This window comes from Hyperoodon ampullatus, assembly GCF_949752795.1.
Source record: "Hyperoodon ampullatus genome assembly, chromosome: 3".
NCBI lineage: Eukaryota > Metazoa > Chordata > Mammalia > Artiodactyla > Ziphiidae > Hyperoodon > Hyperoodon ampullatus.
In genome coordinates this window covers 59,228,856-59,255,882 of record NC_136916.1, presented here as the reverse complement: position 1 = coordinate 59,255,882, position 27,027 = coordinate 59,228,856, and the positions used below count along the sequence as shown (strand labels likewise).

General features: G+C 45.2%; 1 protein-coding gene across 1 annotated transcript in view; it reads right to left on the bottom strand.

Moving 5' to 3' along the window:
- Positions 1 to 23,106, bottom strand: part of PAQR5 (progestin and adipoQ receptor family member 5) — a gene marked incomplete at both ends in the record, with an annotated part of 40,458 nt that extends 17,352 nt beyond the window's left edge. Inside the window, 3 exons of the mRNA XM_079699774.1 lie at positions 1,736 to 1,941; positions 4,580 to 4,707; positions 23,056 to 23,106. Of these exons, the coding sequence (XP_079555900.1) occupies positions 1,736 to 1,941; positions 4,580 to 4,707; positions 23,056 to 23,106 (385 nt within the window). The remainder of the gene's footprint in view (positions 1 to 1,735; positions 1,942 to 4,579; positions 4,708 to 23,055) is intronic.
- Between the last annotated feature and the right edge of the window lie 3,921 nt (positions 23,107 to 27,027).

The following is a 27,027-nucleotide window of genomic DNA, read 5'->3' as shown; positions in this document are numbered from 1 at the left end:
CGGGGCTGGATGTGGTGTGGAGCTTGGGTGAGCAGTTTACTAGAGGTGGGGTTTGGGAGTGTCCCCCAGAGGTGTTGGGGGATGGTGTGGGTGCAGAGGAGATCTCCCAGGGAGCCTGACCATGGAAGAGCAGAGGCCCCAGAATGGACTCCCAGCTTGTGCACCCATGGGGGGACGGAGGAAGGGGAACTGGCCAAGCAGGATGAGCATGTGGATGGGTGGGAGGAAAACTAGGAGGGAGTGATGTAACAGGGGCCAGAGGAAGCGGGGGAGCTTTGAGGAGCATGGGGGTGCCCCTGCATCAAAGGCTGGAGAGGGAGCCCACGGGGCCTGCAAGTCAGGAGGAGGCTGGGGCCTCGGCAACCAGGTTTTAGTGAACGGTGGGGACTGAGCAGCAGAGCACAGAGGACTGGTGAGCATGTAGAGACTCGTGTGTGTGTGTGTGTGTGCATGCGTGTCTATGTTTGTCTATGTATGTGTGTTGGTGTGTATGTATGCACGTGTGTGTTACTAGTGAAGAGAGAGGGAGAGGGGCGGGAGAACAGGATGGAGGTAGGTTCCTCACACCCCCTCTTGGGCAAAGGGAAGACGGTGACTTTGTTTTCACACCTGGAGCAGGACCAGGAGGGAGGAAGCGGCTAGAGCTGGGATGCAAGGGGACAGACGGATGCTCACAACTGGGGGAGAGGAGAGGAGACAGGGGGAGAGGGTGTCAACCCCCCACCTCCCCTCACTCTATCCCTGCAGCTCTAACCCCTACAAGCCTCCAGACCGATGGGGTCTGTGACCACCTCCTTCTCTGTGGGGCACAATAAAGACCAGCACTGATGAGTGGAGTTGGCTCACCCTGGCCTGTGACAGCAGATTGTTAGTGTCAGAGAACTCGCAAGCCAATTATTAAACACAGCCATCATTAAAAATTGAATGACAGGGCTTCCCTGATGGCGCAGTGGTTGAGAATCCACCTGCCAATGCAGGAGACACGGGTTCGAGCCCTGGTCCAGGAAGATCCCACGTGCCGCGGAGCAACTAAGCCCGTGGGTCACAACTACTGAGCCTGCACTCTAGAGCCCACGGGCCACAACTACTGAGCCCGCGTGCCACAACTACTGAAGCCCACACGCCTGGAGCGTGTGCTCCGCAACAAAAGAAGCCACTGCAATGAGAAGCCTGTGCACCACAACAAAGAGTAGCCCCCGCTCGCCACAACTAGAGAAAGCCTGCACACAGCAAGGAAGACCCGACGCAGCCAATACATACATACATACATATATACATAAATAAATAAAATTTATAAAAAAAAATTGAATGACATAAACTTACAATGATATGCATCATATTAACAAGAGTAACAACTGTTCAGTCAATGCACCCGCTGTATCTGTACAGAGGAATTGCTACATAATGGGGACCTACCATGCATCTCTCCACAGCCCTGTGTTCAGTGATGTTGGTGGCTTGAAGCCGGCTGTGGCAGGAGTATTTACACCACAGCAAACCTGCCAACACCACAGACCGGGACTTTCGTCCACAGAGAGCCAGTTGTTAAATATTTGCCAGCACGCCTTTGGACAAGTTTCTTATAAAACATTCATCAGGCGCCCGGGCAGGGGCACTGGCATTGCGGTGACTCTTCTGGAAGCCCACCAGAGCCTCACAGTGACCCCAGCTCCCAGGGGAAGATGCAGGTGGTTCAGTCCCAGGAAAGAGGAGACAAGAGCAGGGCCTGACGTACCCAGGCTGAAGAGGTTGACGGCGCCGTAGTCCAGGAAGTAGCAGATGTGCCGGGCGTTCCTGGACATGGAGCTGAAGGTGTGTGCACAGCTGGATGCGAGGGGGTACACACAGCTGGCGCCCATGTACACGAGCAGAGGCCAGGAGTAGCTGTCATTCAGGACGTCCGTCACACGCAGGGTGCTCATAAACCTCCACATGAAGAACCTGGAACACAGGGGGACACCCTCAACCTCCAAGACAGGGGCTCCTCTTATAGTCCTCAGCCGACGGTCGTCTGCCTTCCATTTCCCTGAGATGACCGGCTCCTACATGGTCTTGCTTTGGTGACGTGCCATGAGCGAGGAAGGGAGAGTGGGGTCCTTTTTGGTTGGAAATATGCAGGACGGTCAATGGTCCAGTCCCCACCCCCGCATGTGGTGACAGATCCCTTTTACAGCATCTTGCCCAGCTTCAGCTTGCACGCTTCCAGGGATGGGGAGCTCACCATCTCTTGAGGCAGCTCTAAGTGTTGCAAAGTTTCACTGAGCCTCCATCTGTCTCCCTGGAATCTCTCTCCATTGGATCAGCCCTAGTTCTCCCCATCAGCACAACAGAAAACAAACCCATCAAATATCTCAAGGCTGTCTTCATAATCCCTCACACCTCTCTGAGCTTCACATTAGAAAACCTCAGTGTATTCAACCATTCCTCACGGGATCCAAATTTGGCCTTGTCCTCATCTCTGTGGTTGGTCCAAGTTCCCCTTGCAGGAGGGCGCCTCAAAGAGAAGCAATCCCCTCTGTGGGGTCTGGAAAGTCTGGAAGACAACAGGACGATTCTCTCCCCACTCTTCCATGCTATTCCTCCACTAATATCACCATCTCTTTTCTGAGGGGCCTGGTCCCACGGCTGAGTCTCGGCTAAGCCTGGGCCTCCAGACTCTTCTCTACATGGAGACACTGCACAGTTCTGTGTCAGATCTGCCTAACCTATAACCCATGTGTGGGGTTCTTGCTTGTAGAGCTGCCCGCTTCCACAAACCTCTACTGGAGAGCCAGGCCCCTTGCCCACAAACTCTCCCAGGGAAGGGACTAAAAGCTGTTCACGCAGGAACCCCAAGAGCATCGCTAAATTCTCTGGCTACATTTGTGATCTTTTCCCTCCTGTCCCAGCAGAAATCAAGCTTAAGCTATCTGCCATTTTTCAAAATGTACCCTTTTATCATCTCGAGATTACGCCCGAGTCCCACTTCCCTGGGGCATCTTTCTCCGGCTCTCCCAAACCCCCCTTGCTGCTCTGTGCTGCACTCTCAGGGCCTGGCGGTACAGGGGCGTCATGCCCAGTGGGGTGCCCCTGCCAGCGTGTCTCAGCTGTAAAACAGCTACAATGGGATCTGCACACAGCAACTCAAGCCCCACAAACAGGGATGGTCAGGCTGGCACTTTGTAGTGGCACAAACTTCAAAACAGCCTAAGTCACCTGTGGTTCATCCAGAAAATGGAACACCGCGCAGCTGTTCAAAAGCCAGAGAGGCTTCTGTGAAGGTCAGACAGAGATCTCTGAGGGAAAAGCAAGGGAGGAAAGAACCAGGTGCTGGGTGTACACACACGTCACAGATGCTCGAGTCTCTAGAAAAGCATTCTGGGAGGATGCACAAGCAGCAGGTCACCCCGGCGGCTCCAGAGAGGACGAAGAGGGGCCGGGGGAAGACTCCGACTCTACTCCCTGCTACAATGTTATAATTTATCATCATTTAGACCTTTTACTTAAGTTTACTTACATTTAAAACAACAAACAGCCTCCGTGAGCAGATCTTGCTGCCACCTGGACCGGTCTGCAGGCTCTAGGGCTTCTTTCCAGGTGGTCCTATCCCACCCCAAGCCTGAGCTCTCCCTCTTCTCCACTGGCGACGTTGCTGGCACCAAGCAGCCTTCCCCTGCATTTTGCCCTGGGTCTGTCTCTGACCGCTGGCCAGGCAGGCCGCCGTCCTCGGGCCCCTCTCTGCCTGCAGCACACCCTGGGGTCCTTCCTACTCTCTTGGCTTCTCAATATGATTGGGAGGGGGAGTCCAGAGACCAACCTGGGCCAGAACTTGCCAGGGGATGTAAGCAAGTCACTCCTTTCTCTGGGCCGCATCTGTGTCAGCCAGTGGTGGTCTGAGTCGGCTGGTGGCCTGCATGACTCCCACGGTCCTCCCAGCTCTCGTATGCTATGACCCCATCTCCACCCTTCACTCGCTCTGCACAGGCACCAGGTATGTGAAGCTGGTCTTCGGTCCCCACCTTTCTCAGCCAGGTCCCTCCTCACCTTCCTGGCAGTTCCCATTTGTGCGTGTGCACGTGCCGGAGCGTTCTCTTGGCTGGCTCCATTAAAGTGCTACCTGACCAAATGCCTCACAGCTGCTGTGGTCCCAGGCACCCACAGCTCTGTGCCCGATGTCTTTTCCAATGCCTCATCCCCTAACCCTCAGGGCAACCCCAGGAAAGGCGCAGACTATCCTGTTTGCATATGGGAAAATGCGAAGCCCAGAGAGGTTAAGTGACTTGCTCAAGCTAGGGAATTTTAGCCAGGGCTTCCAGAAGACCCAGAAAGCCTCCAAGACTGAATAAGACAATCCTCTCAGATCAGGCCCCAAAGCAGGGGAGCAGGGAAAGACCAGGGAGGGTCCAGGAGCCCCTCGAATCCTACTACAATCTGGGTCCTAGAGCTCACCCCAGCAGCAGACCGCCACGCCTCCCAGCACCACGGGGGAGTCCCCCAAATCCCATCACGGAATCTCAGCTCTCTCCACCCCAGCTGTGTTTAAAGAAGCCCCAGTTCCCAGGCTCTGAATGAGCAGCTGGTCAAGGGGGCTGGGAGGTACCAGAAGGGCAGCAAGTGCGTCCAGATGTTGAGGGTCTCATTGGTCATTTGGAAAAGGCTGAGGAGACAGGCCGTGGCGGAACTCTGTGGATGTCGGTAGCCGAAGAGGATGCCCTGCTCGTGGAACACCTGCAGGGGGAAGAGAAAGGGGCGCTGAGGTGAGACGAGAGGGTGGCGGGAAGGTCTCAGGAGGAACATCTCCGGTAGTCTCTAGCTTTCTCCCAGGCTGTGCACTTGTACACTGGAGCCTGGAACACTTGACTCTGAGTCCTTGACCCCAAGTCCTTGTCAAGCTGCTCCTGCCTCCCTCCCATCACTTCTAAACTCCCATGTCCTTCCAGAAGCCTGCAGTCAGGGGGAGGAGAGGATTCAAGGCCCTGACTCCCTTTGGGAATCCAGCCTGGCTTTGCATTCCAGATGCACTTACTCCTGTCATGAATATTGCCTAAGAATCTGCTTTTGCACCCTCTGCCTGGGGCCTACAGCCCAGTCTTCAGATGCCTTTGTGGTTGGTTGACATATATGCTGCCTGTTCAAGCCAACAAGCCTTGGATGCCAGGGGCTGGTAGGATGATCTCTGCGGAAGATCCCTCCCCGCCGGGGCCAGGATATATTCACCAAGGCGCTTCATAAAGGCCTGTTGACGATGAAAACTATGATGGCATCAGCCTGTGCTGCAGGTGGAGGAGAAGGCTGGTCACAGAAGGGCCCACGCAAGCTCCCCACCCCACGCAGCCCACCTGGCAAGGCTCTCAGTAACCATCCTGGATGAGAACTTGGACGGGTCAGGTAAAATAGGGGGTGTCAACCTGCTTGGAGGACTGCATCACATCCATTAAAAATGGTAATTATGGAGACAAGGAAGCACGAGGGACAAAAGCTCAGGATGCGATATTAAGTGAAAAAAAGTGGAATGTCAACTGTATTCCTGCCATGATGATTAGAACTATAGACATTTTAAGTACACATAGTGGGGTGGAGACTGGGAGAAACACGGAAAAGGAAAGAGATTTATTTGTTGAACTAGCAGGATTTGCAGGAGATTTTCTCCCCCTTTTGTGTTGATCAGATCAGGGTTTCTCAATCTTGACCCTGTTGACATTTGGGGTCAGACAATTCTTTGTGCTGGTGGGGAGCTGTCCTAGGCATTGTTTAGCAGTAATGTGACAACCAAAAATGTCTCCCGAAATCATCAATGTCCCTGGGGGCAAAATCTCCTCCAGTTAAGAACCACTGACTTAGTCAAATGTTGTTATAACCTTTGAGAGGTAAGTAAAAATGAGTAGATTAACTGAGGCAAATAATAACAATGACAATATTAGTAATCGTGATGTAAATTGAATCACAATCAATTTTAAAGGTTTCCCTCTGATTTTCTAGGGCTGTGGGAGGAATGGAAGGCTGCGAGAATTCCTACCTAACCACCCATTTCCCATTTGGGTTACCAACTTCTTAGTTTAAGAGAGGATCTTGATTCAAAAATATACAATATTTGTAATGACCTATAATGGAAAAGAATCCAAAAAAGAATATATATGATAATAACTGAATCACTTTGCTGTACACCTGAAACTAACACAACATTGTAAATTAACTATACTTCAATTTTTAAAAATGGTTTAAAAAATAATAAATAAATAATCAAAACAAAAACCAAAACCACAAGAATAGACAACGTAGGAACTTCCCTGGTGGCACAGTGGTTAAGAATCTGCCTGCCAATGCAGGGGACACGGGTTCGAGCCCTGGTCTGGGAAGATCCCCCATGCCACGGAGCAACTAAACCTGTGTGCCACAACTACTGAGCCTGCGCTCTAGAGCCTGTGAGCCACAACTACTGAAGCCTGCACGCCTAGAGCCTGTGCTCCGCAACAAAGACAAGCCACTGCAATGAGAAGCCTGTGCACCGCAAGGAAGAGTAGCCCCGGCACAACACAACTAGAGAAAGCCCGTGCACAGCAACACAGACCAAACGCAGCCAAAAATAAAAAAAAATTTTTTTTTAAAGAATACACAATGTATGGCATAACTTGGACTATCTCTTGAGGTTCTGAGTCAACAGGTCTCATGGAAGAGTGGAGAAATTAGTAAGGGGATATCAGAGTAAAGAGTCAAATCTGGGCCCATTAGGTGCCCTATGACCTTGAGCTGGGCCACAACTCTCAGGGCTCAGTGTCCTCACCTATGAAATGGGGGGCGTTTGCTCACCAGACGGTGAGCACATTCCCATCTTGGTTCAATTCCGGGTGAAACTAGTCAACTAGGGAGAGGGGGAGAATGAAGTTGGTTCATGGTCCAGTGAAGAAATACTGTTTGAATTAGGTTTGGGTTTTAGCTAATTAAAGCGATTTGTTCCAGTTTTTGATTCACTGTGCATTTCTGCTGACATCCCCGGCTTTTAGTGGACAAGCTTCTCTAATGGGCAGCAGGCATCTCGGATTGCAGCTGCCCACCCACCAGGGTTGCTGACAAGGCGGCAAACGGGCTGATGGCCTTCAGCCTTTGATTCAAGTGAGGAGGATGGCGCGTGCTTGGCAGGCACGCGTAAGGCCCTCCAGCAGAAACTACAGGTCTATCATTCTACCTGTTAATGTTTCTTGATTTCTTCCTAAAAAAAAATTTTTTTAATAAATTTATTTATTTTATTTTTGTCTGTGTTGGGTCTTTGCTGCTGCGCGTGGGCTTTCTCTAGTTTTGGTGAGCGGGGGCTACTCTTCGTTGCAGTGCGTGGGCTTCTCATTGTGGTGGCTTCTTATTGCGGAGCATAGGCTCTAGGCGCGTGGACTCAGTAGTTGTGGCAAAGTGGGCTTCAGTAGTTGTGGCTCGCAGGCTCTAGAGCGCAGGCTCAGTAGTTGTGGTGCATGGGCTTAGCTGCTCCGCAGTATATGAGATCTTCCTGGACCAGGGCTCTAACCCGTGTCCCCTGCATTGGCAGGCGGATTCTCAATCACTGCGCCACCAGGGAAGCCGCCTTTTTTTTTTTTTATTAAAGCATTGGCCTCTTGTTAAAATGCAAGAACTCCAGAAAGGAGCAACTGTTATTAATTATTCACCGCTTCATGTGAATAAGTTCAGCAGATCCCGTGTAGCAGGAGATCTTACGACAAGGGGCCTATGGAGCCCTGGGCATGTGAGGGTGACACACAGGGAGGAAGCAGGGTGGGGCTGCAGGACAGCTCAGATGCAGTGACAGCCACAGCTGGATGGTGGATGGATGGGACCCAGAGCAGGGGGGAGTCTCCCACATTTTGTCCACGGTGACTCAGGATATGACTATTGCCCCTCTCTCTTTGGACCCTGCATTCTAGGAGGCAAGAGAGGATGCTGATAGAGTCAAAAGCCAGAGGGGAACGGAGGGGCTGGGAAGTCCACAAACTGGACAACTTGACCACACTGAAGAATCTAGCCCCAGACCTGGGGAGAATGCCTTACCACCAAGGCCAGGGTTGGCGCAGATTAAAAGAACCTGCTTCCCTCTGACCGGCTATCCTGACACCAGACATGGGGCAGGATTTTAAGCAGCCCCTCCAAAAAGAAAAAAAAAACAGACAGATGGATAAAGGATGGATAAAAGAAAGGGAGCCCCTCTGTCCCAGAAGAGTGATTCTGCCTCCTGCCTCTCCACCGCTCATGAGCCGGCATTGCTATGTCCACTCCTGCTCTGAGCCCCTCCAAGCACAGGAAGGGAGACGTGTTCTCTCCATTGTCCGGCTCCAGCCTTATCAAAGCACTTTGCATAGAGTAGATCCTTACAGGATGCATGCTACATAAATCTGAACAGCAAAACACTTGAAAGCAATTTTGCATTCATGCCTAGTTTGACCCCCCAAAGGCAAACTGTGGTCATTGCCTTAATACTCCGTAGCTAGGCCTCATTTGTAAGCAGCCCAAAGTTAGCAGGCGCTGGCATATTTGCACAGCAGAATTGATTTGACTCCACCTTGCCTCCCAGGTTGCAGGCTGGGCAATTTAGAATGAAATGAAATCAAATTGCGCGCGGCCTATAATTTAGGAGCAAGAACCCCCAGGCAGCCAGGTGGAAGGGCATGTCAGCGGGTTTTTCTCTTACTGCCTGTCACGAACTCGGCTTCCAAGAACAGCCCTGTGCCCCTGCCAGCTGATGCTTGAAATTCCACTGTGACCATTTTAAACCCTTGGTTTTTCCAGCTATTAAACTGCAAATCACCTGGGGAAAATAATCCGGCATTCTGGCTAGCAGTAAATAAGAGAGGATTTTGATGGCAGGCAAAGCACAGAGGCTGTCAGAGCGGGGTCAGCAGGCCACTGGCCTCGGCGTGGTAATCTGCATTTCCCATCTAGATCTCATTGAATCCTCACGGCCTCGTGAGGGACAGCCTTTTACTGTCCCCACTTCACAGAAAAGGAAACTAAGGTCTGTGGATGTTAAGGCATTTATCGAAGATCACAGAAGGAGTGGGAGCAAAGCTGAGACATCAGACTCCATGTCCTGGTCTCTCACACTATCCTACCTGCCACTCCAGAGGGCTTGTCAGAGATGAAGCTCTCACCTCTCAGCCTGCAGTGTGATTGTGGACCGTCACACACATCTCTGAACCTTAGTTGCTTCTTCTTTAAAGTGGTGTCATTGTTCTGAATTGCATCTCCCACAAAATTCATATGTTGAAGCCCTAACCTCCAGCACTTCTGAATATAACTGTACTTGGAGATAGTCTTTAAAGAGGTGACTAAGTCAAAACAAGACAGTTAATCTAATCTAACTGGTGTCCTTCATGAGAAAAGGAAATCTGGACACAGAGGGAGACACCAGGGATGTGCGTGCACAGAGGGATGACCATGTGAGGACACAGCAAGAAGGTGGCCCTCTGCAAGCTGAGGAGAAGCCTCAGAAGAAGCCAACCCTGCCGGCACCTTGATCTTGGACTTCCAGCCTCCAGAACTGTGAGAAAATAAATTTCTGTTGTTTAAGCCACCCTGTCTGTGGTACTTTTTACAGCAGCTCGAGCTAATACAAAGTGCAAGTGGTAAGGTTGGGGGACAAAGTCTCGAAGCCAGTGCCTCTCCAGCTTTCTTCTGCAGGTGTCTGCAGATCACCTAGGGATCTTACTGCAGTTCGGTGGGGCTGGGGTGAGTCTGCATTTCCAACACGCTCCCAGCACATGCTAATTCTGCAGCTATCTCCGGCTTCCCAGCCCAGGCTCCTGCCTCAGCATCGCGCTGTCACCTCCCTGTCCAGAATCTGTAGTTCATCACAGAAGAGAAGGTGCCCTTTAGGTATGTTAAGATGAACCCAAAGACACAGGCATGAAAAGCAAGGGAGGGGACAGTGAGAGACCAGCGAGGAGTCTGGTGAGGTGCTGGTAGGCAGAGGCATGGATAGAATGGGGAGGAAGAGAGCAGGCCACAAATTGCTGTATGGAGTATTACCGTCATTAGTGAGTATCTGCCACGTGCCTGACACTGGGTCGGACACCAAGCCACTGTCTCATGCAGGACGGACCATGCTTGGTCCTGGTAAAAGAGAAGCCTTAGGTTCTCAATCTAAAACACATAAAACATCACTGGTACACAACCCACATGCAATTACTAGAACTGTAAGTTGGCTGAATTAATAGCCAACCATTGTTGGTATTAAGCAATTACAGATAAAGGTCAATTTAGAACACTGGGGTGATGTTCTTTAAAAAATAAGTGTCTAGGGCTTCCCTGGTGGTGCAGTGGTTGAGAGTCCGCCTGCCGAGGCGGGCGACATGGGTTTGTGCCCTGGTCCGGGAAGATCCCACATGCCGCGGAGCGGCTGGGCCCGTGGGCCATGGCCGCTGAGCCTGCGCGTCTGGAGCCTGTGCTCCGCCACGGGAGAGGCCGCAACAGTGAGAGGCCTGCGTAACACACACACACACACACAAAAGTGGAAGTGAGAGGACTTCCCTGGTGGTGCAGTGGTTAAGAATCCGTCTGCCAATGCAGGGGACACGGGTTCGAACCCTGGTCTGGGAAGATCCCACATGCCGTGGAGCAACTAAGCCCATGTGCCACAACTACTGAGCCTGCACTCTAGAGCCCGCGAGCCACAGCTACTGAAGCCGGCGCGCCTAGAGCCCGTGCTCCGCAACAAAAGAAGCCACCACAATAAGAAGTCCGCGCACCGCAACGAAGAGTAGCCTCCACTCACCACAACTAGAGAAAGCCCGCGCACAGCAACGAAGACCCAATGTAGCCAGAAATAAATAAATTAAAAAATTTTTTAAACCTTTAAAAGTGGAAGGGAGAGGTAGAAGGGGATGTGACTATGAAGAAGGATCAAGAGATGCAACATTGCTGGCTCTGCAGATGGAGGGAGCAGGCCAGGAGCCAAGGACTGTAGGTGGCTGCCAGAAGCTGCAAAAGGCAACAGGTTCTCCCCAGAGAGCCTCCATCGACACTTTGATTTTAGCCTAGTGAGACCCATGTGAGATTTCTAACCTACAGAACTGTAAGATAATCAATTTATCTTCTTTTTTAAGCCATCAAATTTGTGGTAATTTGTTATGGCAACAACAGAAAACTAATACAAGGTCAGGATTTGTCCAAAAATCCAAAAGCATTCTTAGAGCTGGAGATGGCAGCACATGGTTTCAATTTCTTACTAGGAGAATCGATGCCTTCCTTTGGAACAATTCAAAGATTATATATGACATCCACAGAATCTTCCCCAATATGGGATATCTTCCTGAAACACATATCAAATTTGACCACAAACTACTCTTATTCTTGCAATGGGAATGCCAAATAAATATCATTAAACACTTAGGTAAAATTTAGGCAAGATGCAAGATGACTGAAAGAAATCACTGAAACAACAGAAGGTTCTCAAATACAGAGCAAATTCCATCTTTGGTGGGATATGGCATTAGGTTTGAACCTGAGCTGTCCACAGATATATGTTATGGGATGTTGTTAGCAAAAGCCTACAAAAAAAAAAATCTAGTTTGGCTATTTCACTTTTAAAGGGATTAAAAATGCATATTTATTATTTTAAATATGTCTAGGACTTTTCTAAAGGAGCCACACATGAAATATGCAACAAAAATGATATTCCAATAAAATAAAATTCAAATAAGGAAACAAAAATGTCCGTGGACTATGAAAGAGAAGATTCACATACAAACAATCCTGAAGTTGATTCCCACAGAAATTATTTTTCTGGCCATTGCAGACTGAGGTATAATTTTGACTGAGCAAGATGCTCTTTTGTTTTCTTTATATTTTTTTCTTGGAAAAAGAAAAATCAAGTAAGTACTATATAGATCTAGATATTGTTTTAAGAAAGTGAAAACAGCAACATAAAAGATGGTGATCCATATGAAATTAAAATATTTTATAATTTTCCTGCTTAATTCTAACTATCATACGAAACCTCATTACAATGTTTGAACTTGGCATGTAAATTTTTTTTTTTTTTTTTTTTGCGGTACGTGGGCCTCTCACTGTTGTGGCCTCTCCCGTTGCGGAGCACAGGCTCCGGACATGCAGGCCCAGCGGCCATGGCTCACGGGCCCAGCTGCTCCGCGGCATGTGGGATCCTCCCAGACCAGGGCACGAACCCGTGTCCCCTGCATCGGCAGGCGGACTCTCAACCACTGCGCCACCAGGGAAGCCCTTGGCATGTAAATTTTATACTCATTCCTGATTCTAAATGTGGCTTTAAGAAGATTTTTTGATAATTCCAGTTGCTCTGCCTCAGCAGAATTGAATAAAAACTCAACAGAAGTTTCTCCCAAATGAAATTAATTAAAATTTAAAAAAATCTAAGAACTACAGTGATTCAAGAATAATGGTCTATTTTGGCATCACTGTTAACAGAACACAAATTATGTGATAATGTGGATTACAACATCTCAAAATTTTGCTGAAGGCAAGAAAAATAAATTTTATAGAATAAACATGTAAATTTATGAATTATGTATGTTATGCCCATCTAAACATCACTAATCCATCAACATTATATCCAGACATGTGCAATAATAATTAAGTTTAGTTGTCTTTGACATTTTGCTGGCGTTAGCTATACAAAAATCAGAGCTTTACATATTGTTTTTTGTCATTATGAAGGAATATTTGCCAAGGTAGAATTTATATAACTATGAGCTTCATTTGTGACTTTTACATATTTAGGCATATGGTCTGTGGCCTCTATTTGTTCTCCTGATTCAGATCCAGCACATGGCAGGGGCAGACCCGATTTTATTTGCTCATCGTGAGAGCACTGAAAGGTAGGGATTGTCAAGCCCATTTTACAGATAAGGAAACTGAAGCTCAGTGAGATGGAGCTTCATCTGCTATTTCATAAGAAATAGTAGAACCAAAATGCAACTCCTAGTTTGTTAGATTGAAAAGCCCAGGATGCTTCACTGCACCCAGCCTAGTGGAACCAAGGATTGCTACAAACATTTCATGGATATACTAGATGTTACACGAGTTTTCAGAAGGAAGGGATCACTGGACCCATGTGATGCAGGAAGGACCTGGAAGAATAGCTGGAGAACATCTGGTTCTGGCAGAATGATGGTCGATTAGATGTCATGAAGGATCCCTCCAACGAAAACAATTAAAATGCTGGATGAAGCCTACATTCTATGCTGGATAAATCTATCTGCTGCCAGCCTTTGCAAATGAGAGATGAAATCCAAGGCCCATCAAAGGCAGGGAATCTAATAGGAGACCTCATCAATAAAGCTAGGACTTTCAAGATAAGTGAATGTAAAATAAATCCTACCAGACAGAACAATACAATTATAAAAGTTGTCTCTCTGAAAAAAAAATCTCTGTCAAGAATTCAGAACCATCAGTTCATCTTCACAGGGGTTTGTGGCCTAAATCCACACTACCACTGCAGTCCAAGAACTCTCAAGTGGAAAATTTAAAGTGGTTACAAATAGATAGAGGTCAAAGTTTTGTAGTTCCCTCAGGTAAGCAACAAAACAAATGCAAATCCTCTCTGAAGGATTTCTACGTTAAAACAAGCATGCACACACCCAGAAACAAGATGCCATGAATGAGAAACAGCAAAAAATAGGAGAGCAGAAAGAGAGATCAAAGAACAGATACTGAAATATAAAATAACTGTGTTCAATATGTTTAAAGAAAGAGCTTAAAAATATGAACAATAAGCAAGCAGATTTGAAAAGAACCTAATATAACTTTTAGGAATTAAAAATAATAATAATTGAAATAAAAAGTCACTGAAAGGATAAATAGCAGACCAGACCAAGCTGACAAGGAAATTAGTCAACTGAAAGTAGATCCAAAGAAAGTATCCAGGATGCGGTCCAGAGAGATTAAGAGACAGAAGATGTGAAAAAGCAAACGAGACATAATGAATATTTCTCTAGAAGGAGAAAATATAATGGCTCTGATGTGATATTTGAAGAGATAACTGGTAAATGTCTAGAACTGTTGCAAGTCACCAGTCCTCAGATCCAAGAAGTTAAGTGAGGCATGGTAGAGACAATTGGCGCTCACCAAATATCACATGTGCTTTCTTACATTTCTCAGACTGTCTTGTCGTTAGGTTGGGGCCATGTTGACTATTTCTAGTTAAAGTTAATTCCAGGCCAGGGCAGTTGAAGAACAATGCCTTCTTGTAGGAGACGTCATGATGGACTGGGGATGCAACTCTTCCCCTTTTCAGAACTGAGACACTATCCCTCTCTGGGAATCACTTTTGGCCAAAGGCTGCTACCTTGACCACATTATGCTCATTGTCCAGGGGCAGCACAAACCCACTAAGGATGGATACAAAGTCCTGGCCTTCTTTTCTCACTGGGGACAACTCTGAAGGGTCAACCCCACTCCAGAGCTCCCTGGGTGGTCAGCAGAGGCCTCTCATGCAACTTCTCCTTCTACCCAAGCCTGCTTCCCCCACTTCCTTACAGGTGTTCCTGAGAACACTCCCTCATGAACTTCCTGCATGTATATCTTTGTCTCAGAGCCTGTTTCTGGGAGACCCAACCTAAGACACCTCTCTCTCTTCCCCTTCTGTGGCGACCTAGAAGGCCACATATTCCAGATGGAGCATCTGTGAGGTGGCAGACCTTCCATCTGCCTGGGCCCTTCACAGTTCCTCACTGACCACTTAGCTATGTAATGTGAGGGTGAAATAAACCTTTGCTCTGTTAAGTCACTGAGCTATCTGGGGTAATGTTTAAACTCAGCATAGCCTAGCCCTTCCTGCTTCCTGTAGTTATTCATGTAAAGATAGCTGGAGTAACCATTAAGCTGATAAATTCAGAGAATATTTCTAGTATATTAATTATAAAACAAGGGCAGGAGAAAACAGCATGTTCAAAAGGAAAAAGAAAAGAAGAATGTAAAACTCAATTCAAAGAGCGCAGGAAGGGAAGGGCAACAGAGAAAACAGGACAAATAGAAAGCACATAAGATGATCAAAATAAATGCAAACATTTCAATACTCATTACAAATATAAACAGACTAAACCGTCCCTTTAAATGACAAATATTGTCAATCTAGATGAAATCCAACTATGTGTCATTTACATGAGCAACAACTAAAATATAAGGACTGGGAGAGATTACAAGTCAAAGTAAGGAAAGAAATAAACCAGACACATAACAAAAACAACAAAACTAGAGTCACTGTACAACTATCAGACAGATGCTAAGACAAAAAGCATTATTAGATATAAAGAGAATCACTTTTTAGAAATAATAAGAACTTTACTTCACCGGAAAGATACAATTACAAACTTGGATGGAACTAAAAAACACAGGCTCAAAATATATAAAGCAAAAATTGACTTACCTACAAGGAGTAATTCACAAATCTGACACCATTAGGAAAGATTTTAACACATTTCAATTATGGATACCTTGAGCAATCGTTAAGTTGCATAAAAAATCAAAATGGAAGTTAGAACTTAATTAGAACTACATATGTGGACTGTAGTTAAGCAATACTTAGAGAGAAATATATATATATATATATATATATTTAATTGCTTACATTACAATGGTAGAGTGATTAACTTAAGAAATTAGAGCAGTAACAGCAAAATAAACCCAAAGTAGAAAGAAAATAATAAAAATAACAAAAAGACATTAGAGATATAAAATTCATAATAAAGAGGCTCCACGAAGCCCAAATCATCTTCTTTTCAAATTTTTTTTAAAAAAAGACAAACTGACAAGATTAACCAAGAAGAGAACAGAAAAATAAAAATGACATATTCATGTCAATAGACACAGAAAAAGCATGTCACAAGATCCAATACTCTTTCATGATAAGAGAATACTCAACAAAATAGTAATAGAACTTCTTTAAACCAACAAAGGCCATCTACAAGAAACCCACAGCTAACATACTTAATGGAATGCTTTTCCCCTATGATCAGGATGTCTGCTCTCACCACTTCTATTCAGCATTGTAGTGGAGATTCTAGCTAGGTCAACTGGACAAGAAAAAGAAATAAAAAGCATCTAAATTAAAAGGAAGAAGAAAAACTATCTCTATTTGCAGATGACATGATCTTACATACAGGAATTCCTAAAGGATCCACTAAAATACTATTAGAACTAATAAATTAGTTCAGCAAGCATGCAGGATATAAGATAAATATACAAAACTCAGTTTTCTATATTCTAGCAATAACAATCTGAAATGAATTTAAGAAAACAATTCTACTTACAACAGTATCAAAAACAATAAAATACTTAGAAATAAATTTAACAAATCATTTTAATGGTGCAAGACTTGTATACTGAAAACTACAAAACATCACTGAAAGAAATTAAAGAATAACTAGACAAATGGAAAGACAGCCCATGTTCATGGATTTAATTTACTTAATATAATTAAGATGGTAATGCCCCCCAAATTGATCAAGAGATTCAGTACAATTCCCTCTCAAAATCCTGCCTGGTTTTTTGTTGGTCTGTCTGTTTGCAGAAATTGACAAATAGATCTTAAAATTCATAAGGAAATTCAAGGGACCCTGAACAGCCAAAACAATCTTGAAAAAGAAGATCAAGGTTAAAGGACTTACACTTCCCAATTTCAAAACTCATTACAAAGCACAGTAATCAAGACAATGTGGTACTGACATAAGAAGAGACAAACAGATCAATGGAATAGAACTGAGAATCCAGAAATAAACCCTCACATTTATAGTCAATCAATTTTCAATAAAGGTGTCAAGATAATTCAGTGAAGAAATAATGAATAGTCTTTCCAATAAATGGTGCTGGGACTGCTTGATACCCACATGAAAAAAAGAAAAGAATAAAGTTGGACCCCTATTTCACATCACATGCAATAACTAATGCAAAAAAATGGATCATAGACTTAAATTTTAAGGATAAAACTCTTAGAAGAAAATATAGGAGTAAATCTTCATGACCTTGGATCAGCCAAAGGTTTTTTTGCTATAACATCAAAAGCACAAGCAACAAAAGAAAAATAATAGATAATATTAAATTTTAAAACTTTTGTGCTTCCAAGGATACCATCAATAACATGAAAATGCAACACACAGAATGGTAGAAAAGATTTTCAAACCATGTATCTGATAAGGGACTTGTATCAAAAATATATAAAGAACACTTACCACTCAACAACAAAAAGACAAATGACCCAACTTAAAAATTGGCCAAAGACTTGAGTAGACATTTCTCCAAAGAAGATGTACAAATGGCCAATAAGCACATGAAAAGATGCTCAACATAACTAATCTTTAGGGAAATTCAAATCAAAACTACAATGAGATATCACCTCATATCCATTAGGATGGCTACTATAAAAAAAAAAAACAGAAAACAACAAGTGTTGGTGAAGATGTGGAGAAACTAGAACACTTGTGAACTGTTGGTGGGAATGTAAAATGGTACAGCCACTGTGGAAAGCAACAGGGTGGTTCTTCAAAAAACAATTTTTTTTTAATGGCCAAATGATCCAGCAATTCCACTTCTGGGTACATACCCAAAAGGATTAAAAGCAGGGTCTTGAAGGGATATCTCTACACCTATGTTCATAGCAGCATTATTCACAATAGCTAAAACATACAAGCAACCTAGTACTTATTGATGGGTGAATGGATAAGCAAAATGTGGTATGTACATACAATGGAATATTATTCAGCCTTTAAAATGAAGGAAATTCTGGTATATGCTATAATATGGATAAACCTTGAAGACATTGTGCTAGGTAAAATAAATAAAACAGTCACAAAAAGACAAATATTATATAATTCCACTTACATAAAGTACTTAACGTAGTCAAATCATAAAGACAAAAAGTATTAATGGTGGTTGTCAGAGGCTGGGGTGGGGGAAAATGGGGAGTTCTTATTTAATGGGTACAGAGTTTCACTTTTACAAGATAAAAAGAATGGAAATGAATGGTGGTGATGGTTGCCAAACAAGGTAAATGTATTTAATACCACAGAACTGTGCGCTTTGAAATGGTTAAGATGGTAAATTTTATGTTAAGTATATTTTGCCACAATAAAAATAAAAGTTAAGCATACAGTTACCATGTGACCCAGCAATTCCACTCCTAGGTGTGTACCTAGGGGAATTGAAAAACTTGTACACAAATGTTCACAGCATTACTCATAATAACCAAAAAATGGAAACAATTTAAGTGTCCATCAATTGAAGAATGAATAAACAAACTGGTATATCCATAAATGGAATATTATTCAGCCATAAAAACAAATGAAGTACTAATCCACGCTACAGCACAGAAGAACCTTGAGAACACTATGCTAAGTGAAAGAAGGCATTCACAAAAGGCCACCTACTGCATGACCCCATTTATATGAAATATCCGGAAGAGGCAAATCCATAGAGACAAAGTAAATAAGTGGTCGCCATAGGCCTGCAAGTGGGGGCAGTGGGAAATGTCTGCTAATTGGTACAGAGTTTCTTTCTGCAGTGTTAATGTTCTAAAATTCAATTTGGTGATGGTTTTGTACAACATACTTTGTGTGTGTCAACACACTAAAACCCACTGAGCTATATACTCTTAAAGGGAGAATTTTATGGTATGTGAATTATATTTCAACAAAACTGTTATAAAAAAAACTTTCTACAGAGAAAATGCAGCTGGAGCATCGAGTTGCTCCTTGCACAATTCCACAGTCTGTCATTCACGTAGACTAAGAGATAAACGATGCTCCCTTGGGTGGGCAACATGGTGGCCCTGATCAGACAATTTTCCAGGTAAATTCTACCAAGCTGTCAGGAATGTATAATTCTAATATTATACAAATATTACATATATTTTCCATAGAATAAATAGGCAACACTCTCCAACTCATTTGTGGTTGGCACCATCTTAATCCCCAGTCCAGGGGAGGGCAGTATAAGAAGGAAAAATTTCAGGCCAACTCAATAAATAGCTTTAAGGATCCTAGACAAAATATCAGCTGATTTCAGTGACAGATTAAAAAGATACTCCATCATGACCAAGTAATATTTAAATGCAAGGTTGGGGACTTCCCTGGCGGTCCAGTGGTTAAGACTCCACACTTCCACTGCAGGGGGCACAGGTTTGATCCCTGGTCAGGGAATTAAGATCCCACATGCCGCGCGGTGCGGCCTAAATGAATGAATGAATGAATGAATGAATGAATAAATAAATAAATAAATAAGTAAGTAAGTAAGTAAGTAAAAATAAAAAGAATAAATAAATAAATGCAAGGTTGGTTTAACATTAGTAAATCAATCAATGTAATTCACCACGTTAATAACTTAAATGAATCATATATGGCCATCTCAAAAGATATACTGATAGAAAAAAGAATTTATTACTGATTAGAGGGAAAAAAAATCCTAGGAAACTAGGGATAGAAAGGAATATTCTTAACCTGATAAAGGTTATTTATACACATACACCCACACACACAAACACACATACACACCCATACACACAGAAAGAACTAACATTATATTAAATGATGAAATGTTGAAAGCATTCATTTGGATTAAAATCAAGAACAATACAAAAAGCCTGCAATCATGACTCCCTTTCGTAAGCTCCCAGGTCTTCTCGTGGTGGTGATCTAAGCGCCCATTTTGAGAAATTCTCGGCTGGAGAAATCAGTTGCCTATTGAGATGGCTTCTTGTTTCAGGTGCCCAAGCCCATCTACCCAACACCACTCCCAGCCACTGATCTGGCTCTGCTTCCGTTCCTTCATAATTATCCCACTACTCTATTTCATTTTTCTTGGATCTTCACAATAGCTCTGGGAGACAGATATTATCTCCATTTCACAGATAAGGAAACTGAGGCTTGGAGAGGCTACAAGTCTTGTCCAAATTCCCACAGTAAGCGGCAGAGCTACAGTGCCAGGCTGGGAAATGCTTTGTAGCATCTCTGGGATCTTCCTGCCTGTGCCCCTAAATTAAGGCTTCCAGGACAATATGGTGAGTTTACCTGTAGCCTGGGGGCCAAGGCTACCGTTAACAAAAGATTCTCAATTTGACACAAAATACTCTTGTTTCCTGGCCAACTGTCATGCCATGTTCCATATGAACTTGCTGTCTAGACTTCCCTGTTTGTCTCTAGCTTGGGTCTGTGTAGGAATCAACACCTAGATATTTATTCCATTCCTTGAGCTGTTTGCTCACATCTTTCACAACTCCCTAACGTACCCAGGTCTGTTGTTAGACACAGGGAGAGTTGAAATTGTGAGGTATGTACCCAAGTCCTACCTTCTCCGGGAAGGGAGAACTGTCCTTTCCTGTGAGTAGTCCATTAGGAAGAAAGCACCAGAATTAGAACCCTGAGGATGCCAAGAGGCGGTGCCCCACTCTCCTCTGATGGGTGAGGCTCAGAGAGGGTAGGGAAGTGGCCCAGGCCACACAGCTGGTTGATATACGAAGGGAGAGGTGGCCATATAGGGCAGCCTGCGGAGGTGCCAACCAACAGCTGAAGGGGCTCAGGGAAGGGAGAGGGTACCTGCAGCTCCACGGAGGAGGCCAGAAAGGGGGATGGAGGGGCAGGGGAGGTAAGCCTTCTTCAAACAGAGATCAAGAGAAGTGAATGTCCAATCTGGTGGGAAGTCTAGAGAGAGCACCAGTGTGGCTGGAGAAGAGGGTTTACAGATGAAAAACAGTGGGGAAGGTGGGTTGGGGTTGGGCCTGTGAATACCAGGCAGGGAGCTGGGGTGGGAGTCTGTGGGAGGTACTGCTTAATGTCTCCTCCCAACACACACCACCCCTCCAAGTGCGGAGTGCACAGGAGAGCTGATAATAATAATAACGGCCAACATTACTGACTTCACCATATGCCAGGCACTTCCCATGGGTTACCTCATTTAATCCTCACCATTACCCGAGGAAGCAGATTCTAGCACCACCCCATTTTACAGATGCAGAAACTGAGGTAGGGAGACTAAGGGCACTCTGCCCAAGGTCATTCTGCAGACCAAGTACTGGAACCCACAGAGACCACCAAAAGTAAACTTAATATTTCTATGAAGTCTCCTATTTTAAATACTCATGAAAATTACACATTTTCTCCTTAATATGTTTGCATCTGTTTGAATATTTTTAAAATGCCTTTCCCCCTCCCCCACTAAATCCTCAAATAAAACTACCCTCCAGGCAGGCAGAGCCACTGTGTTTCCTCCGTGGCCACATGAACCTTGGGCATGATGCTGGGAAACCCAGCAGCGGATGCAGGAGCCCAAGGAAGGTTCTGAAGTAAACGGATGTGAGGTGTAATGTTGGTTCTCTGCCTCTGACTAGTGCCATTTTACTAAAAAGAAAATTGTCATCTCCATCATTTATGAAAAACTGGACAGAGAAGACACATTAATCTTCAGCCCTCAGGGGCCGTCTGGTCCTCACCCTCAGAAACCCCATACATTCAGAATCCTGGCAGTTTACCCAAGGTCCCCAGTGAGACCATTCTCTCTCCTTCACTTCCTTCCTGGGCACAGTCTCTGAACCCAACCTTGACCAAAACTCCCAGGGATTTACCCGAGCAGATACCCATAATCCCCGCCCCAAGAGTTCCCACACTTGCCCCCTAGTTTCCCAGCTCCAGGCCTTTACTTGTGCCATTTCTTCACTTGGAGTGCTCTCCCCGCCTCCCAAATTCTACCCATCCTCAAACCCAATCTTACAGATCGCCCCCTTTGTGGAGACATCCCTGATTCCCTCCTCCGCCATGATGGAAGTGACCAATCCCTCTTCTGAAGCCATCTGTCCCTCTCTGAGCACACACCCTAATCCACTTTGCAACGGAAGTGCTCCTGCACAATTTTAAATCTTCCCAACCAACACAGAGCCCCTTAAGGGCAGGATTTGTATGTGATTCTTCTCTGGGCCCTGCACAGAGTAACACCTTGCACATAGTAGGCAGTCAATAAAAATGTCACGAGTGAATGACTCAAAAGATCACTGTGTCCCCGCTAATCACAGCCACTAGTTCTCTGTGAGTAGGACCAACCGGGGCAGTGCACCAGGAAGAGATGCCTACAGCCTTGTGAGAACAGAGGTGGGCCACCTGCCCAACAGCATTGTGGGAACCTGGTCTCATTTCCAGTGTGTCTGTTACCTGCTGCATCCTCATCTCTGCCCTTCAACAGCTCCACATCCTTCTGATTTTCCCCCAATGCCATCTAGCTGGCATCACCTAGCCGCACAGGCTTTTAGGAAGAGGGTTTGGTGGTTTGTCTCCTCTTAACCTTCCATTCATGATGCTGAGATCATTTGGGATTTATTTTTCTGGGGAAAGTCGTAAGGGCTTGGCGGTCGGCTGGGTGGAAAGGAGATCTCCCCTCCCTCCGTGATATCCTCCAGATGAAACATCCACGAAACAAGTTATTCTTGTTCAGTCAAAGAAGAAGGAAACATAACACCGAAACAAGGGTGTAATGAGATGACGTTTACTTTGCAAGGGAAGGAGGAGCTGCACCACTGGCACAGCTCACAAGCAGCATGACCTCACCTAAGGCTTATTAGAAACGCAGATTATCAATGCATCCCAGGTGTTTCGGGGTAGCTGCCCTTGAGCACCCAGGCACAGGCGGATCAATAACTCCCTTCATCGCCTCAACACACACCTGGCCTGGGCCTCCTGCAAGGGATGAGGACAACCACAAAGCCACACTCTGAGGTGACTCTGCCCCTGGCCTGCTTTCAAGCACCCACGGGAGTGTCCTTAAAAAACTGTCACTCAGACAAGTGCTGCTAGCTTCACCTCTGTAGCTTGAATCAGTAGTCTCAATAATGACTCTGCTTCGGGAAAAAATACAGATGTCACAGGGAAGGGCTACAACTTAAACGGTTTTAGGATCACTTCCGTTTCCAGGTTTGGTGTAGGTGAGGGAAACAGGAGGCTCGAATTCCCCAAGGGAGTCTGGGAGGGGCTCCTTGAAGAGAGTGGGTGTACACAGGGCAGACTGGTTGAAGACATAGCAGTCGCCATGTTGCAGAGGCCAAGCCCTAGTCCCAGCCTGGAACTCAACCACCGGAACAACAGCACGTACCTGGGGCACCTGTTCTATGCTGAACAGCCTGGGGAGCTTCAGGCTCAGCATCTTGAAGCCGAGCTGGGAAGACTGGTGGGTGACAGCCGGTCCCTGTCACCAGGCCTCGCTCAAAGTTCTGACATGGCTCCGGATGCCTCTGGCCAGCCGGTGTCCGAGCTGCTTCACTGAAAGAATACAGCGTGAAGAACTCCAGTGAGTGTCAGCCTAACTCCAGCTGGATCAAGACTGTCAGATTGTTTACCTAAGGAACATACCCTTGCTTGTGATGGCAAAATAACCAGGCTTCCTTAAAAACAATAGTGAAACTCTCAGACTGCTGAGTCATTCACTCCGAGAGTGATAGAGGGAGGTACTTAAATCATAATAGGGCAATCATAAAATTACAGCGCTGGGGCTTCCCTGGTGGCGCAGTGGTTGAGAGTCCGCCTGCCGATGCGGGAGACGTGGGTTTGTGCCCCGGTCCGGGAGGATCCCACATGCCGCGGAGCGGCTGGTCCCGTGAGCCATGGCCGCTGAGCCTGCGCGTCCGGAGCCTGTGCTCTGCAACGGGAGAGGCCACAACAGTGAGAGGCCCGCAAAAAAAAAAAAAAAAAAAGACAGTGGGTTCGAGACCCCTCCTAAGTCAGAGCTCGTGGGTTCAAGTCCCAATCCGAGGTGCGGCTGGGTTAGAGTACCATCCAAGAAGGAGTGCTTCAGAAACGACCCAAGTGTCCACCAGCAGGTGAACAGAGAAACTAGCAAATAAGCAAAATGCAGTCTACACATACAATGGAATATTACTCAGTCTTCAAAAGGAATGAAGTTCTTTTTTTTTTTTTTGCAGTACGCGGGCCTCTCACTGTTGTGGCCTCTCCCGTTGTGGAGCACAGGCTCCGGACGCGCAGGCTCAGCGGCCATGGCTCACGGGCCTAGCCGCTCCACGGCATGTGGGATCTTCCCGGACCGGGGCATGAACCTGTGTCCCCTGCATCAGCAGGCAGACTCTCAACCACTGCGCCACCAGGGAAGCCCCAAAAGGAATGAAGTTCTGATGCACGCTACAACATGGATGAAAACTTGAAAACATTATGCCAGGTGAAATAAGCCAGGCACAAAAGGCCAAATGTTGTATGATTCCAGTTATGTGAGGGGCCTGGAATAGGCAAGTTCGAAGAGACAGAATAGAGGCTGGGGGGGAGGGAGGAACGGGGGTTGTTGTTTAAGGGGTACAGAGTTTCTGTTTGGAAGGATAAAAAGTTCTGGAAATGGGTAGTGGTGATGGTTGCTCACTACTGTAAACGTAAAATGCACTTAAAAATGATAAATTTTGTGTTGTGTATATTTTACCACAATAAAAAAAGTTACAAAATATTTCTGAATGCAAAATAATAAAGAAAATAATTTTTAAAGCACATGTACATTTTACCCAGGTTAAAAAATAAAAGTTGATACTTTGCAAACAAATGAACAACACTGATGTAAGTGGGCCTGGCACGCCTTGGTCCTCCTGGTTTTCTGATCTAAATCACCAAGACACTTTCACTCCCAGATGTACCACTAATTCACCTGGTGGCAGGATGAGAGGCAATGGTCTGCTACCAGGGGAGACTCAGGCACATCAGAAAAACCTCTAGCAATAATGGGACTAAGGTTGGGTTTCCACGGACTTGCCCACCTTGGTCCCCTGGTTCTCCCTGGATTTCAATGTCATGGGCAAGAAAAAGGAAAGAAATGGTCCCTACTCTCACAGCACACACCATCCAGGAAGGATGACCCGACGAAACATACAAAAGGAGGGTAATACTTAGTAGCATACAATTCACACACTTCATTCAACCAGTGTGTCTGGCATTTTTATCATGTGACGAATAAGGTTAAGGGCTCAATGTAGAGCTGATTACACACTGTGAGTTGCAGCAGCTGGAGGGAAAAGGAGAATTTAACTGAAATAAAAACTGCATAGGTTTGTGACACACAGAATGGAGGAAAATAGGTGTCCTCCATACCATTGTATTCCTATGTTGCACAGGAAAAAATTTTTAAAAAGATGAAAAGACAGTCCTTGTCCCCAAGAAATGTATAAAGGAAAAGATGAGACAGATATGCACCCAACTAACCAGGACAAGTCACCCTCAAAGGACAGGAACCCTCACCCACTCTGTGCCAAGCCTGTGCTGGTCACCTTGCCTGCCCACCTGGTCTCCTTCACCTTCACCACTCCCGTCTCAGGAATTAAGGCAGAGCAGTTAAGGGCCTCGGGGTTGGATTCAAGCCACATGGGTTTAAAGACTGGTTTGCCATTTCCTGTGCAATTCCAGGCAAGGAACTTAACTCCTTGTGCCTTAGTTTCCCCATCTGTGAAATGGAAATAACAGCAGTTACTTTCTTCATAGGGTGGTGGTTATGATTAAAAGAGAGAGCCTATGTAAAGGGCCTGCCATAAAGTAAAGATCCAACAAACACTTGCTATTGTTATTCATTTTCAGATATGAAACTGATTTTATACTTTGCAGGCAGGAAAACCGAGGCGTTGGAAAGTTAGGGGGCTTGCCAAAGATGCTATCACTTGATTTCCGGTTTGCGTGGATGTCTGTGGAGGGAGGTTGGGGTGGGGATGGGGATGCTTCTGCAGTTGTGTTATTTGATCTGAGGACTACAGACTACGTAGAGAGATTGGAGACTTCGAAACTGCATTCTGTAGGACCCGAAGTTACATTCCAGGGACCACTTTTTTGGGGGTGGACGCTGCAGTCACTAGGAGAAACAGAAAGGTTACTTCTACCCCTATTTCAACCAGAAGAATGTCTTGGTTGAAATTTTTCTGAATTATAGTAAAAATATAATAACACAAGTCCTCTCTTTGAGAAAGAAAATATAAGAGGCAAAAGTTTCCTTTTAAGAAGAGAAGTAACTTTGATTAAGGGGAATTAAGTCCTAGCACAAAGCACTAGGACTTAATTTTTCTTTGCTACTGAGAAAAGATGAAAAATACAGTGTTCACTATGATGTTTATAACCTAGATGCTAAACAATGACCCTCTTTGCCAATTAATCAGGTTGAGACAAACTCTCAGGTAAGACCAAACTTGACCTTGCTGTTTCAACAGTTGGAGATTTCTTGTGTGGTGTTTTTCCACCATTCAAAGAAATAAGGACTCTCCCATTAATACATTGTTATTTTGCATGTAAAATGTAAACCTTTATGTTTGTCAATACTGTGAAACATCCATGGATGATCATGGGCAGTGATTAAAGCATAGCTGATGATTTGTATGTTGTGCCTATTGTTAATCATTTCAGATTAACTGCACATAAAATGAACTCACTGGTCTTTTTAGCCATCACAAGCTAAAGCTCTTAATTTCACCAACACTGTAAAAACCAGAGTGTAATTTCCAGTATTTCAAATTGCAGCTTGGTTTGTTGTCTCTTTTCACAGAGGTCTAGAAGTAAGACTGAATAAAACAAAAGGCTTCAGAGAAGTCTGAAATCAAAACACAATGTGAGGGACTTCCCTGGTGGTCCAGTGGCTAAGACTCCATGCTCCCAATGCAGGGGACCTGGGTTCGATCCCTGGTCAGGGAACTAGGTCCCACATCCATGCCGCAACTAAGAGTTCGCATGCTGCAATGAAAAGATCCCACAAGCCGCAACTAAGACCCAACACAGCCAGATACATAAATAAATATTTTTAAAAACCCACAATGTGAAGCTTTGCTAATATTTCAACAGTATATTGGTGTTCCATATAGGATTTCATTTAAAAGAGGATCCACAGCTTTAAAATATGTTTTAAAGCAGCTTTTTTTTAAAAAAAGGAAAATGGGCTGTTATACACTTTCAGGGACCTGCCAAGTTCTCCTGATTTAGCCCTAAAAAAATAATAATAATAATAAGACAAATCACAACAAAACCACCACCAGGAGGTTTCAGGCTAGTCCTCGCAGATTTAACCAAGGGAAATTAACAAGAGGTGAAATTTGCACCTGAC